Raw genomic sequence first — 17,512 nt, forward strand, 5'->3', positions numbered from 1 at the left:
AAAGGAGACCTCTGCTAATTTTGAAAGAGTCAAAGATAATATAACCTGGAAGGTCTTTAATGGAGTTACTAAAAAGCATGTAATTGTTGTTTTTTTAAAGTTCAATGAGCGTTTGTTCGCTTTGATCTATTTAATCACTTTTCTTAATGAATTAACGTCAATAGCGATACATTCGGGTCTCTATTGCTGTAAAAGGCAAGTTTAGGGTTGAGAACGTTCAATATGATATACTTAAATCTTTTCGGGAACACTTTCGAAGGGCAAATGAACAAGAGAAGATAGTAACTGATAATTAAACAAAATAATTGCGTCTTATTTCCTCAGGGTAACCTATTAATACTGTTCTACCTACGGGCAATGCAATACTACTAAATTATATGGAATTATGCATTTCTTATATACCGTACACTCAAAAAAAAAAGTGCTAAATTTAGCACTTAAAGATTCAATTTTAGCACTTTTTAGGAGCTCGCATAGTGACTGCACTCGAAGTGCTGAGTTAGCACTTGCACCCGGGCTACTTTGCTAGCACCCAAAGGAGCTGACTGTTGTGCTAAATTTAGCACTTAAAGATTCAATTTTAGCACTTTTTAGGAGCTCGCATAGTGACTGCACTCGAAGTGCTGAGTTAGCCCTTGCACCCGGGCTACTTTGCTAGCACCCAAAGGAGCTGACTGTTGTGCACTTAAAGTGCCAAGTTTTGCTCTCTTTTGGGTGCTAGCAGAATAGCCCTTGTGCAAGTGCTAACTCATGCGTTGTTTGACATGCCCCATCTACATTTGGTATGTGGTCAAGGTGGATGTCCTTCGTCATTTACCACTTTCAACTCTTACAGGAAACATTTATTAAACCAACATCCACAAGAAGAACCTGAACCTGAAGTTGTACAGGGTATGGAGGGTCTAGTTGATGCTGATTTGGGTGTTGCTGTTGGTGAAGTGCATAATCCTGCAGCAGATGATGCATTTGATGATGATGATGATAGGATAGGCCTACTACAAGAACAAGATGGAGCAATGCATAATGACAGTACAAGACACTATGAATATGACAGACAATGAAAGCGGACAAAATATACAGTTCCTTAGGTAGACAAAGGAACATCCCTTCACTGCTATTATGTAAAAATGTGTAGAACAGGTGTCACATGCATATTCACCTGTTCTACACATTTTACATAATAGCAGTCAAGGGATGTTCCTTTGTCTACCTGAGGAACTGTATATTTTGTCCGCTTTCATTGTCTGTCATGTTCATAGTGAGACCAGCTGCATTTTTCATTGGTTCTCTTTTATCAAACACCAACATGACCCATGCTATGACAAACAGAGTGTTATCTGCTGCAACAGCTTTGAATACTGATGTTGTTGACAGTTTAAGGAGCAAAGTTATTCAGACTTTTGAGGCCTTGGGTATTGACCTGGAGAATGAAGAATGTAAGAATCTCTTAGCTGAATTTGATTCAAAAACAAATATTCACAAGGTAACAGCTATTATACTAACCGACCAATCAGATCAGGTTATGCAGTCAGCACTCGATGTTAAGTGCTGCATATTGTTATAGCACTCGTTTTCTGCACTCAAATATTCAGCACGTTTCGGTTTCCTTGTTAAAGTTAACCCGTCAAGTGCTGATTTTGGCACTTCAAGTGCAGAATCTCACTCAGCACCCAACATTTAGCACCTCAGTTTTTTGCGTGTAGGTACTCCACCACCCTACGAGTGAGTATCCATTCAAGTTAGTGAGGAGGAATTTTAACTTGTTAAATGACAACCCTGCAACCAAGGATATTTATATTATACTAAACATTCAATAGATTTTAGAGTTTGCTTACCATACATGTGTTCTAAACCTTGATTATTATTACTATTAAGTATATGGCGTCATCTGTGCCTGGAAGGCGAAAGCCGAACTGAATCATTGCAACCATCGGGTCTCTCCTCCCGGTCTATCAGGAACCCCCCGCAACAAAATTACACACTACCTCAAGGGTGTATGTTTGTGTGTGTGTTTGAGGGGGGGGGGGGGGGGACGATGTTCTTTATAGGCATGGGAATGTCAGTCATTGATAATTAATCAGAGTCGGATGTTTTCACCCCAAAATGGAATAAAAATCGACACGAATGATGGAATGTTAATTACTAACCGGAGTAAGATGTTTTCACCCCAAATAGGCCATTATGTCTCCCTCATGTGGTTTGCGATGGGCAGGTCCACACACCAGAGTCCTCTTTAGTTCTTTCTCAATCCCACTCGATCTGTTTCCGTTTTCTTCATTAAATCATTAGATATGTCACCTCTGACTTACACCATCTTAATTCTTAGTCTACCTCTTTAATCCATCTTCCCTTCCGAGATGTTATTCTCTTTAGATGACTTGTGTCCAATTCAATTTTCCAACCGTCTCAATATTTTCTTTTTCTTTCAAGATCTGATCCTTTGTTTATTCACTACATTTTGTATGTTGACAAGATTGCCATAATACTCATGCACACACACAGACCCCACATGCACACCCACCACACAAACCCGACCGCGTTTCTGGTGCCAATTAAGGACTCAAGTATGCTAATAAGTATTTTCTTACAAGTTCGATGACACACACATTTCTATAAATAAAACATCCCAAGGACAATCTGGAAATGTACCGCATAATAACCGAGAACCTACATTCCCCGTGCTAACAGAGCACCTAAATGAGTGTACCTTTACATGAAAGGGCCTAACAATTAAAACGATTTACATGGTTAAGAGGTCTTAATCGTTTTTCGAGTGTTTGTAAAAGTGGAGGTACGGTTCTCATAAGTATCCTCATAAGAATCCTTTTTTGAAATGTATATCATTTCATTATTCTTTAATAATCGCCTCCTCTCTCTCGGAGAGGAAGGGAAAAGTGTAGTTTAGCACCGCACTGAATTAATTACCGCACCCTATTTACGGTCGACACCTACATGATTGCTCACATCATCGATTGAACGAAGGCTGTGAAACTCAGTGGCGACCATAATTATGAGGAGCAATATTGGAGAAAAAAAATGAAACATTGAAATGAAATCAATTTTCAGACAGAGAAAGAGAAACAGCACCATCTATCATTGATGAATAACTCGAAGAACAGTATAGCCAGGCGGGATCAATTTGTTCAGACTGGATAGCCTTAAAACCAAACAACAACGGCAAACAACCCCACACGCACACCCACCGCACAATTCGGCCGCGTTTCTGGTGTCAATTGGGGAATCAAGTCTGCTAATAAATATTTTATTACAAGTTCAATGACACACACATTTCTATAAATAAAACATCTCTATGACAATCTGGAAATGTACTGCATAATAACCGAGAACCTAATTTTCCCGCCAAAAGAGCACCTATAAAATGAACGTACCCACAAACGAAAGGGCCTAAACAAATCTACATGGTTTTCAAACCGAGGACGTCCTCGTTTTTCGAGTGTGTGTGAAAGTGAAGGTACAATTCTTATGAGTATCTTCGGTGCCCACCCACATACGCACTTAGGCACACCCACATTCACACACGCATATTGACTCCTAAAGATACAGGTTTAATGTTATGCTGTTGAGGAGTAGTATATCAGTCTGGATCTCACGTTCCACGAACATGTGAAGAGGGCATTCGGCTCATCCACGGGTCTGATCAATACAGGCTCGGTGGTGGTTCAGAATCTGACCGATTTAATTGTGATCTCCACCACGCCAGCGCAATGCGATTGCGACCTCCCCCTACTTACTCGCTACCAGCCGAAGATGGTGTTATCCTTAAATAAGGACGCCCGGCGGCCCATATTTTTTTTTACACAACTGTTTAGCCATTTTCGCGAAAAAGTTCCAAGAAGTGCTCTGGTGAAAGAGTCTAAGTCGTCAGCGCACTATATGTGCAAGCACGTACACCCAGGGAAGGGAAACTGATAGAAAGGGAAAAACATTAAGGAGTGGAGAGGATATGGAGAAGGAAAAACAAGGAAATAAAGAAAGAGAAGAGAGGATAGTTTTAACCCGAAACAAATAACAAGTAGTGTTACACAGTGTACAATTATTTGACTGAAGTGGCTAAACAGTTGTGTAAAAAAAATATGCGCCGCCCGGCGAACAAAAGGCGGGGTGGTGAGTGTATGAGTTCGTTGATAACGCCATCTTCGGCGGCTTAAAACAAGTGTAGGGAATATAAAGAACCGGCCAGATTATGTACTAGCTTGGTGGAGGACAAACTAGCAGCTGGCCGTTGGTATATGATGTCATAACTATCAGCGCCTACTGTGTTTCAGGTTTATTTACTATTTCTTCCTTTGGTTTTAACGCGTCTGTATGATTTTTTTCTTTTAGAATTAGTTTGATATGATATAAATGTTAAAACCATTGACAAAAAAGTGTTATTTTATAGGAATATTCAACGTGTTCCATGTTCTCTTTATGAGAAGAGTGGAGAATTCATTTCAATTCAAAGCGATAAGTACACTTAAATGTATCAACAACAAAGAACGTCATGATTTTCTTTTACGGCATTGTGTCATTATAAATGAAAGCGTGAGCAGTGTCGATTTCCTTCTTCGCAATAGTTGATGATTTACGTTCCTTGGTATAATATTGTCATGGAAACAAGCAGAAAACACCGATTTCTTATTAAAACAAAAATACAAAAGTGTCATTACCAGCTGATAAACATCTTATGTTCTTGTGGTCTATGCTTGACGTCACCGTTTTTACTCCAGTTTGGTCTCTTATTGTGTTATAAAACCCAATGAAGTTATTTGACGTTCTATGGTAATAGATTTTCAGAGGTGTCCTGGTTTAGTGGATAATCCTCGGACTGTGGAAAATGTAATGCACGTTCAGATGCGATAGCTCAAGGCATCGTTTCGCGAGATCTTCTAGGACAACTACCCCCGGACAACTATCCTAGTGGGTAGTTGTCGGGGGGGGGGGGGGGTAATGTCCTAGGGGGGGGGGGTAGTTGTCTGGGGATGGTTATCCATGGGGTTGATGTCCAGGGGGTAGGTGTCCGGATACGCCGAAAAAAAACCCACAAATTGTGAAAATGTGCCTTATTTCGAAAAAAAAATCCCCCCCAAATGACCCTAAAAATGGGTAGGGGTTTCGAGGCTTGAGCGGCACACCCCGACCAAACCAAATATGAGTAACCCCCTCGAGGTTAGAGTTACAATAGGTTTAGGTAAGAATGAGGGCTAGGGTTAGGTAAGGTATAGTGTTTGGTCCAGGGTTGATATTAAAGTGACTCGGTAACATTGCCTCAGATTCTGAAACAAAATCCTGGATTTAGCTCATGCTGCAATCATAATTATAAACCTTTAGGTCAGTCAGGAATCCTATGACTTTTACAAGCCGATCGCCTGTCTGATTATCAAGATATTTATGATTGGAAATCAAAATTTCACTTTTCGTTTTCCTTACGGTTTTTATAACACAACAGTCTATCGGGGAAAATGAGTATGGTAAAACCGGTCACTCAAAGATTTTTACTTTTTTGAGGCACTTCATTATCATTTTGAAGCGCAGTTTTTGTTAGGGCTTCAATATTACACCAGGTCATACACCAGACACTGATAACACGTAGGGCCATGCATCTCAGATTTAACATTGTTAAACGATGCCTTTAAGAATTCAGTAAGTGAACACAAATTGACGCGGAGCAATTGTCGCAGTTAGGCCCACCATTCCCCACCCCCAAAAAAATTCCCGCCACAATGACGTCATAAAGAAGTGCCTGGAAATAAAAATAACGAGTGTAATAATTATTTTCGGATTGTATTTGTGACCACTTCCCGGAGAAAGCGAGGCCGTGGCAACGGCACTGATTGTTTAGAAGGCCTTCGTATTTGTATTCACGGATGTAACATGAACAAGGAACTAGAAACAAAAACCTTAAGACAATGGCATTTCCTGATAGTATCCCATTGAAAATGCCAATTCTTATCATTCATTTCTATGTGTTGGCTTTTATAGACTGTATTGTGTTCGGTGTCTGTTCTTTATAACTTGCTCTGGTGATGACGACCCATCTCTATTGAATAACGTTGATTAATAACCTCGGCGGTAAATTTCTTAAGCCATGGGATTTTTCACCTCACCCCGGGGACTATAAACAGAGTGCCTAGTCCCAACCCTAACTCCAACCCTAACCCTGATCCTAACCTTATATCTACGATTAAAAAAGGTTAGGGCATATTTCTGGAGCATAATGTTTTGTCAACGAGAACGATTTCTCATCTCCAATACAATAAGGACTGATCTGGTGGCCTTAAACCTTTCAGGATGGGTTCTCGGACACCTACCCCTGGACATCCACCCAATCACCCCCAGTCAACTACCCCCTAGGACAACTACCCACAGGACAACTACCCTCTAGAGCAACCACCCTCTAGGACAAATCCCCCCGGACAACTATCCTAGGGGGTATCCAAGGGGTAGTTGTCCGGGGGTAGTTGTCCGGATACGTCCGATGATCACGTTTAAGCAATTTAATTAACTTCTATTTTATGCAAATTGCTGACTACAATCTTTCATGTACAATCATGTTTTTTAAAAATTTGCATGTAGTGTTTAGAAGTCGGTAAATATATCGTGTTCGTGATGACTCTGTGTCTTCTAAGGCCAAGTAATGTGAACGAACGATACATTCAAATGTCATTTACGTTCCGTCGGCCCTGTGAAAAGAATTAGTTGCTCGATTTTTCCATCTGTTTGTTTCTCTGAAAATTGTCCACCCTCTTTTTTGTTTTTTGTTTCTTACAGAACTAATTCTTCACCTTTTCCTTCACACAAGTCTGTAACTATATCTGCTTCTTTTTGGTCCACATCTTTCTTTGTCTCTTTCTTTTTGCTTTCTCTGTCTCTCCTTTTTTTGATCTTATCATATTTTCCTCATATATGACGTTCCCTTTCCTTCTCACTCTCTCTAGTCTCTCTCTCTCTCTCTCTCTCTCCCTTTCTCTCCCTCTCTCTCCCTCTCTCTCCCTCTCTCTCGCTCTCTCCCTCTCTCTCGCTCTCTCTTTCTTTCTCTCTCTCTCTCTCTCTCTTTAACTGCTTTCATCCTCTCACTTTCTCATTCCCCCCTCTTATAAAATGTTAATCATTTCCGCCTCTCGTGCTCTTGAACCCCAAAGCCACTTCTTGAACTGCCATTTAGCGTAAACTGTACGCTACGTCATTTAAACAAAAAAAGAAATCTACAGTGAACATGATGAATACCTTTACTTTTACTTGGTTTTTATTTTATTTCCATTAAAAAAAAAAAAAATTGTCTATTTATCTATCTATATATCTAACAGTTATGTTTGTCTATCTATCTACATCACTGTTTATCTATCTATATATCTTTTTAACTATCTTTCTATCTATATAATAATAATGACAATACACAACATTTATAAGGCGCTTAATAATTAGGTTGTTTCTAAGCGCACGATTGTCTGTCTACAAATTACCAACCAAAACTATAATGAACATACGACTAAATCTGTTATTTTCGCTCATAAATCATGCATATATAATAATGAAAATGACATCAAACATAAGTTCAAACATACAAGGAATAAGGTGGTGTGCACATCGTTGGACTGACTCACAACGAAGCCCGTGTAGAATATCATTCATAAATGAAAAAGGTCCTTTTTTTAGCAAGGTCTTAAAGGTAATACAAAGTTTTGGTATCGGGTCATGAATCTGGTTCTAATGAACGTATTGAAAGCATATGCAATTCTACAATTTTCAATTATCGTTGTCGCGGTTGATTTTTACAAGAAAAGAGATGAAATTGCCAATAATAAACTCTTTATGTTGTATAGCTCCCTCTTAAGATTGATATTACTTCAGCTTCAAAACAATGTTTCTTGACCAAAATCGACCGATTTTCTATTTCCGTTTGAAAATTGTATATCAGAACTGCATATTCCGAGATTGTCATGGTCGCAGCTACCATATTGTATGGCCGTAGGCGCTATTTGAAATTCATCGGGAGCACCGATAAATTTGATATTTTAATTTCTCGAAACCCTTAGCGATTTAGAGCCCAATTTGTTCAAAAAAATAAATAATCCAATCCTGTTGAAATATTACCCAAACTTTGTATTACCTTTAAACTGGTCAAGGGAATGAGTATTATGAATATGCGCTGGTAATTTGTTTCAAAGGATAGGGGCAATTACTGAAAAAGCGCGATCGCCATATCTTGTAGCAGTACGAGGTCCAATGGTTAACTGCAATGTTGATGATGATCGAAGAGGTCTTAAAGAACTAGAACAACATAAGGAAATCAACTCTGAAAGTATTTAGGGGCTTGACCATAGAGAATGTTGTATGTCAAAAGAAGAACTTTAAATGTTATACGATGGTGTACGGGAAGCCAATGAAGAGAACGCAATATTTTCAGATTTTCTCGAAAGAGTAACAAGCCTTGCAGCAGCAGTATTCTGAATTCTTTGAAGTGGAAGTAGGTATGAATGAGGAAGGCATGCAAAGGAAGGAGGAATACAAAGGCATGGGTTAATTTTTCAGTTGTGGGTCGGTCAAGTAGTTTCCTAATTTTCCCAATTTTAAAGATTCCAAATGATGCAGATTTACATATGATTTTAATATGCTGCTGAAATGTAAGTTTCCATCCATATGTCTGTCTTCTAACAACTATCCATCTATCTGTCCATCAATCTAGCTATCGATATATGTTGGTATCTTCTCCCTGCTGTGAGGTTGATTGCGAAATTGTACACACCTCTCCCTTCTTTGCACCCCCCCCCGCACTCTTGCTTTGTCTTTTCACTCCACGTCTCTCCTCCCCGTTGGTTCTTGGCGTCCCTCTCGATATTCTACCTTCTGTCTTTCCTTCCAACAAATCTTTGATGATGATTGTTTTAAGCTAAGAAACATGTGTATGCTTGTAAATAAACAACCAGGGGACCGACGGCTTTAAATCCTTTGCGAGGGAGTTGGTAATGAGGATTAATGCGTTACCAAAGGGCACGAGCGCGTTGATCTGCGCTTCCTTCTCCAAGAGAAGGAAACTCTCAAGGAAGTTTTACTTTCAAAAGATGTCAGCTCTCTTTAGAAACAAATAATCAGTTTTTCCTGATGTGTCTATTTTAAACGCTCTTGAATCTATTGTCAGTCACAATGTACTCGACAGTTTCGGTAGACATAAGTATTTGAATTGCTCTCGTGCTTATAATATAAAAGCACGAACCTCTTAAGTGAAATGAAGAATATGAGCACAATGATATTTTGCGCTTTACAATAATAATCGGTTTTAATTACAAGTGTTATCAAGACCTGTACCATCAATTTTGGTTGAGAAAGACTATGCAAAAGGATAATGCAGTGACATAACTTTTAAGCTTTTAAATCCTCTTCTCTGTAGTTGGTTTTATTACGATACAAAACTAATCATTTTCATTACGGGCAGAATAAGTCTGTTTAAGGAAAAATAAATACTCCGGACGATCTTGGAATTTTCTTTAACAAAATGAATGAATAAAATAACATAAAGGCGACTCTGAACATCCTTTGTTTACCGATCGACCTGTTTACAAATTGTTTGCATACTTTGAGAAAAAAGGTTTCTCTTGACAATTAAAAAAAGCTTGTCATAGATATAATATTTACAAATTCGTTTTTATGATTTGAACAGAAAAATATTTACTTCATATTCATGAAAAATATCTTGATACCAAAAAACCTGGCTTAAGATAATGAGGAAACTATATTCTTAGAAAATCGAGGTAATTAGATGTTTATCATTAATACTAGCAAATGTTTTGGTTAATAGTGAGAAAATGAAGTCACAAACACTGAACTAAGTTTTTAATTAATCTATTTAATGATTTCGTAATTTTTCATATTATGTAATTATGCTATTCAATTCATCTCGAACGTTATATCCTAATTATTTGTCTCATATTCTGAAACACTTTTCTTTATCTGTTCGATTTGTTTGCTTTATTTAAGATGATTTATTATTATAATAATTATTTTTACATTTAAAAAATATGTTTGATTTGTGTGTTTAGCTTGAAATCAAGGAATTTTTGGACTGGCCTTGCCCTTAAACTTCTGTAGGGCACCTTTGACCGGATGCTACATCAGACAGTTTACAACTCATTGGTGGAAACAGGTTAACGAAGTTAGAGTCGGTCTCCATGTAAGAACCATGACGTCATACTTGGAGGAAGTCAGCAAGACAAGGATATATCTGGCCACATTATGGTGTACATGTATGTCTGTATCTGTGTATATCATTTGTTCCTGTGTTGTGACCTTTTGCGGGGAGGATCAGTGAGAAAGTGCCAAGTTTATTCACGAAGGTGTTGATTGATCAGAACTATTTCAAAAATAGAATACTTCCGGATATGTGCATTTCTCTGTGGATGCCATTCCAAGTTCCAAGGTCCAGACAGTAACGCATGGCTGACTTTGTTAAAGTACCTGGATCGACAACGTTCACATATACGATAGCATACCAATGATTTAACCCTATCTTAACTGGGGGGGGGGGGGGGTCAATTTGACACCCTGTAGTAATTTAGCGACTACTCCGGAACCGCGCAGATATAAAGTTATCCTTTCATGACTTTTTTCTTTCGAGTCTTACGCATCTTTTAAAACAATTTTTTTTTTGAAAATCGGACGTAAAGTTACAAAGTCACGTGACCTTTTGTCTTTGCATGTCAGCCCGAAAATCGCTCATTTTTGTGATTTGTGTACAAAACATATGGAAATATCATTTTTTCCTAAAAAGAGATAAAACATTGGTTATTTGGTCTTGTTTAAAGTTTAGGTGTTTGTTTTGGGGTCAAAAAAGTTGAATCGTAGTTATTAATGAAACGAGACAACAAAAACAATAAAATTTAAAGTTAAAAAAACACAATGAAATACATAAGAATTATCAAAACAAGAGATAACATAAGGAATAACCTGGCTCTTCCAATTTTGTTGTCGTATTATTATTCCAAGTGGTGTAACGAATATATGTATTGAAAAACAATGCTTAAATATGAATAATATATAATTTATGGGTAAAAATATGAATTTTATGACCTTATTTGCTTAAATTACCATAAATATGCAAATGAGTGATTTTTCCAAAAATTGAAATTACCATAGTTTTCTATACACTTCACTTGATATGCATACACGTTTTCGCGGCGATCGGCTGTGAAACGGTCGAGATCTTAGGGGGTGTGGGGGGGGGGGGGTCCCCCACCCCGGTAAAAAACCTGGTCTGAAATAGCCCGGTTAGAATAGGGTTAAATGAGATCTTAACCTTTTTTTATTGGTGCCTGTTTCCTACACTCACAACTTGCGGTTCTGGACTAGGATTCATGAAAGCAGTGAAAGAAGTGAAAAAAACTCTTTTGACTCATTGAGAGCTGGATTATATTTATCGTGCGTGGTCAACCCTTTAATCGAAGAAATTGTAATTCTTGTTTAAAGAAGGTCTTGGATTGACGGGGTGAAATAAAATAAACACCTATCTATTGATGCGATGCCCTGCCCGAACAATCACGTAGACAGACTCCAAACTAAGATTCATAAAATGACTCAAGAAGGGAAACTCTGTAGACTGAATGAAGCTGGATTAAATGTATCATGTTTGATCAGCCCTTGATAAAGGATGAATTTCGATTCGTTTTTAAGGTCGTAAATTTACAGGGGGGAAATATTTTACGTTGCGAGGTATGTCGCTTCGTATCATTTGTGGAGGATTCATTGAATATCTGAAAGAAAGTAATTTTTGTAAATGCTAATGTCAGTGGATTATCAGGTCCTACCAGCCGGATCTATCATGAGAGCAACCTTAGCATTTAAAATTGAGGATTTATATCTACTGGGTTATTACGATATATGCAACTATTCATTACAATATTAGTGCAATATATATATATATATATATATATATATATATATATCGCTTACAACCACACATACTCAGTTATATAGTTAGATTGATAAATATCTGGAAGAAAGAAATGTGTCTGTAATCAGTGACGTTTGATCAACTTTATTTACTCATCTCTACGCAGTGTTGAGTGTTGATAATAAGATTAGGTTTCATCTTCTTTTATTTCTTTAAAGTGTCATATTTTCACCTGCTTCCTCTTGTGTGATCATACGTCAATAGATTGTAAGGACAGCACTTCTTTTCCTCATTATACTTTGGAGCTATGCGATACTTTCGATGTGTGAATTGTGATATCCTAACTAAACAATCAAACAGGAAGACAGTTTTCTTATTGTGAGAGAGAATTTGACAACGTCAAGACCTTGGAAATGTTTTAATTTCTCGGGATCTGATATCTGAGATGGAATACGTGATCTTGTTGACGCGTGACATACTAGTTTAGCTCCACGAACTGGATTGTTTTCAAAAGCAAATATTGTGATAATTATGCACCCCACTCTTCTGTGGCCTTCTTGATGGAGAAACGTGTATTATAAGGAAGTACGGTAGACGTTCGCTTAATTAGATACACGGTAACTTCTTATTGGTCGCTTCCTCAAGCAGGGAAAAAATTAATACTTATTTTTGGGGGGCTACTTTTCAAGCTTGCCTGCATGAAAATAACATTCTAAAATTTGTTTTGCGTTGAACTCTATGCAAATTTACAGCGGCTCTTTTCTGATTTTCGGGGGCTCTTTTAGGCATTTCGGGGCTAATTCGCCCTGAGCCCCCGTGTATTATGAGAAAATGAAATGACTATATAAGACTTTTTCCTTTAACGGCTTTATAACCACAAATCATGATAAATGGATTTTATGGTCGTCAAATTTAATTTTCGAATTGACAACACGGCTTTTGATTTGCCGGATTTCTACGCCATTAACTCCTTACCAACACAAATTTAACTGAGATTGATGTTTTTTTAATTCAATTTTCAAATTGACAACACGATTTTTGATTTACTGAATTTCTACGCCATGTTAACTTCTTACCCACAAATTCAACTGAGATTGGTGATTGTCGAATTCGATCTGCAAATTGACAACTCGGCTTTTGATTTGCCGGATTTCTACGCCAATAACTTCTTACCCACAAATGTAACTGTTATGCAAATTGGCAACCCGGTCTGGGTCTTGATTTGACGGATTGCTATGCCTGATGAACTTCAGATACAGCTGTTTTCATCGCTGACTCAAACATATATATCTCAACGTGGCTATACGTATCCGTCTGAATCCGCCTTGCTTCACCCGGCAACCCGGCAACCTGCCAAACTCCTGCGGCAAGAAACGGGGGTGGTTGTCAAGGAAAAAAATGTTAGACTACGAGGCCTTTGGATATAGTATTCCTCACGACAAGTCAGTGTTGTTATGTTCTTCTCGTCGTGTTCTTCACATCGGAGGAAGTTTACCAGTGTGCTGACTTATAATTGGGATAGGTTTCAGGAGTATGATGACATTTTGCGAGTCGAACATATCGAGAAATCGTGCAGCTCAGCAACAATTCATCGGTATGAACATAACTCGTTCCTGACAATTCATTGCTTAGTGGATAGAGTTGATAGATAAACAACCAGTTATTGTATTTGATTGATTCAAAAACATCGATGGGAACTTAAAATACTTTAATATTCAAATACCCTGATAGGAATCAATGTACATTGGATGTGTGTACACGGGGTATTAGTTTCATACTTCTACGCAATATGAGCCCTTGAAAATGAATGATGTTATTTTAGTACAGTGTCGACACGCCATATTTTGAGTATAATTATTTAGCTGGTATCTACAAGAAACTTGATATATTTCTATAGGTCAAGACTGACTGAGTATCAATTACCAGTCTTTATTGTTCCGACACCATGGGTGATATCAATAAGTGACTGGTATCCGGCCTGGGGAGTATACCGGCACGTAAGCCACATTTGGAATGATCGAGTGTTAACTGTGACAGAGAACTGACTATTTCCTTAAAAAAATCATGGACCCTACCAGAAACTCTTCAAACTTATAGATCTCACTTGTTGCTATTGCCGTCATGAATCACTAAAATCGGCAGTTTGCCAATTTGTGTCCATTCGTGAAGCGAGGCCGACGGTGGGAGAAGATATCGGTGCGGTGAAGGAGCTTCGTGAAGGGAATAGGACAGGAAACCGCACCTGAAGATATGTATATGTATATATACCCCTGTGTATTTGGCTCTATACACCGAGATTTGTGAACTTCATCACCGTCCAATTTAGAAGTCAATAACCGTACCAAATATATGCTACATTTCGGAAATTAATGCGGGAAATAAGCAAAGTCAATGGAAAGGGAGAACTTCAATACAGAGAAAAATATTTCAAATACCTCGGAGAAGTCTATGGAGAAGAAATATGTTTCAAGATTTTTTGACAGGTGTTACAGCAGAGGGCTCTAGCCAGTATTCATCATATTGGTTTGGAGTAAGGCTTTACTGTTTTGAAGCTTTGTAGTTATTTACATTTGAAGGATACGCGCCGTTTAAACACTTAGACGACGACGACGCCGACAACAACAACAACAACAACAGTGCTTGCTCCATTCTCATGCACGTGATATCAGTTTCAACGAAACTCAGTTTTTCAAGTGTACAAGCAGCGGATTTGTAAAACCCTTCGACCCCATGAATCATGCACCGGCAATTTGCTCCTAATCAAGGGCGAAACAATAAAAGTGACTCAGACTTTAGATGATCAAGATGGTGTATGTACGTTATGGCTTCGTTGTTTCGCAATCTGTCCACGCAATGTTGCAAAATATAACCGAAGCCTTCAAGTAAGCCACGCAATATAAGCAATGCTGTAATTGTCGCAGTGACCTATACGTCTTCGTGTTCCTTTAAGAAACATAGGATTTCATCAGCAATTTACGCAATCACCTCCAAATCTATAACTTTCATCTATAGATAGAGAATAGTTGCAAGGAATAATCGCTGCATCTTGTTTAACGTTTCTTGATTGGCAAAGCTTGATTCGCGACGACCGTCTATATAGCGTTGGAAATACGTTGATTGCTACCTAGTGGCCGGTGACCGTGCTGCGACAACAAGTGAATTAACGATATACTTATGCGATCTGTTCGAGCTATTATATCTATTTTTCAAGGAGGTTAACGGACAGAATTACTTTACATCGTGTCTTTCTATATGTGGTTCCTGATGCTAGATTCCGGAATTGATAAAACATACATTTGATCTATGTTTGGGCTGATATTCCGGCTGCATGTACTAATATAGCTGATGTGATGATGATGTTTGTAATTGTTGAGATATGATTTCAACAACTTTCAGGGAAATTGCTTTGTGCATGGAAAATCCTTGGATGTTCACATGGCAGAGGTCGATTGGTTGAACGTTAAGAGAGGAACGCGTTTGGTGTTCAAAACATTTTAGCCGTATTGTCTACAGTCTCTACTGTATATATATTTAATTCATTCAGAACTGTGAAAGTATAAATCTGAACCTTTGATCGTTCTAGATTTGACCTAGATAAACTGTAGAAACATCTGCGTGAACTTCCCCGACGCCACAAAATTGTAGGCTAATGTCAGGTCACTGTTTAGGGTCAACGCAAAGGTAGAACAGGAAGTATTCTGCTGACATGGCTACTACAGCAACTGAGTACGTTATGGAACCGGATGGTCCTGTTCCACACAATGCCTCGGAATACATTACCGGCATGGTTACTCCACTTTATATCACCGTTATCTTCATCATCCATTGGCCACTATGGATACTTAACGTCGGCGGCAACTCGCTAGTCGTCCTCGCCGTCTACCGGGAGAGGAACCTTCGCCGACCGACGTACGCCCTGATCGCCGCTCTCGCCACTGCAGACTTAGTTTTCGCGCTTTTTGCGTATCCGCCGTCGATATACGCCGTGATCGTGGAAAACCGGTACACTTGTGCGATTGGAACTCGAAAGTATTTCTTCGTGTTGACGTATGTCTGTGCATCGGCCTCGTTCTTTCACATCATGGCGATCACTTTCGAGCGGTTTATCGGTGTTTCGAAACCATTGCGATACCATGAGATCGTCACTATGCGACGAATTGTCTGCCTGGAAACATTCATATGGACGACGAGCCTTTTGTTAGGGGCTACCGCCGTCTTTAAAAAGAGTGGCAACGATCCCATGCGGCCTGTCTGCAAACGAGCGACTACTTCGTCCCTCTTTTCACTCGTTTCCTTCCTCCTCTTGTCAGTGGGTTTTCTCGTCATCACTCTCGTTTACCTACACATCTATCGGATCGCGAAGAGACACTGGCGAGACATGCAGGCCGAACGAAAAAAGGCACTCGCCCTTGGCAATAAAAAAACCCAAAACTTCGACAGCCAGACCAGTAGTGACGATACACAATTCAAAGCCACCAAAACCATTGGCATCATTATTGTTTTCTTTGTCATATGTTGGTTGCCAACAGCAACGAGATACTTCTTTGAAGGAATCGGGGCATCCGTCTCCATCAGCTGGACAACATGGATACTAGTCAAGCGTAGTTCGGAGACATTTTGGCTTTTAAATGGAGTCATTAACCCGCTCGTGTATGCTAGGAGGAACTCGCAATTTAGACATGCGTTCAAAGACATCATCAAATGCTCAGTAAAGAGATATACGTGTAAGACAGAGTCGGAATCTAGGAGATACTCTCTGACTACCTGGAAGGGTAGACCCTCATTGACGTCGAATACAACACTACCATGACATTTAAGGCCTCGTTAAGATATGACGCGGCAAAACCGCGGAGTTAAAAAAAACGATGACTTGAAGTGTAATACGTGTCACATTTCTGTATTTTGTAACACGTAAATACGAGCAGGATTTTTCTTGCGCGCCGTTGCCATTCGTCTTTACGTCGTAAAAAACACGGCTTTTTTAAGGGGGGGCAGCGGTTAACCGCGTCATTTTTTAACGAGCCTTGAGGGAGACTGTTTCCCATCTTATTGATCAATGTTCAACACGATGGCAAAGACTCACGAGAAACCAACTCAAGGACCAGGGCCCCGTTTCATAAAACTTTTTATCAATAACAAATGCTAAATAGCTATGACAAATTTGCTCTCAGCCAATCAGATGCCATGATTTCAGTAGCTTATAACAGTAGCTTGTAACTTGCTATTGATAGCAAGTTTTATGAAACAGGGTCCAGTTCGGAATCCCATAGGAATTATGTTCGAATTACAGTTTAAGTCTTTGTTAAAAACGTTTCTGTTCTCAACATATTAGTTTGTTTAATTAATTATGTCTTACATTGTACTACCCTTATATAACTTGATTTACTGTAATATGCTTTGTATTGTATTATTGTATTATTGCAAATTATGTCCTGAAGTATGTTAAACTGTAACTTATGTGTATTTTACTTTCTTTCTTGAATTCTTGCCCACAATTATACAACTTCCACACAACTGCGCCAGGAGTGTCATTTTTGACAGACATGGCGCATTATAAATGTTCACTATTATTATTATTATTATTATTATTATTACGCACTGTATAATTGCCATGATTGCATATTTCAT

At 38.7% G+C, this 17,512-nt stretch overlaps 1 protein-coding gene across 1 annotated transcript; it reads left to right on the forward strand.

The window, feature by feature from the left end:
* The first annotated feature begins 12,991 nt into the window (after positions 1–12,991).
* On the forward strand, positions 12,992–17,041 carry LOC105437745 (octopamine receptor Oamb-like). The gene has a single exon (XM_011664698.2). It carries the CDS (start codon positions 15,591–15,593, stop codon positions 16,692–16,694), a length of 1,104 nt encoding a protein of 367 aa, XP_011663000.1. The 5' UTR covers positions 12,992–15,590; the 3' UTR covers positions 16,695–17,041.
* The last annotated feature ends 471 nt before the right edge of the window (positions 17,042–17,512 follow it).

This window comes from Strongylocentrotus purpuratus, unplaced genomic scaffold (genome assembly GCF_000002235.5).
Source record: "Strongylocentrotus purpuratus isolate Spur 01 unplaced genomic scaffold, Spur_5.0 spur5_scaffold_21, whole genome shotgun sequence".
NCBI lineage: Eukaryota > Metazoa > Echinodermata > Echinoidea > Camarodonta > Strongylocentrotidae > Strongylocentrotus > Strongylocentrotus purpuratus.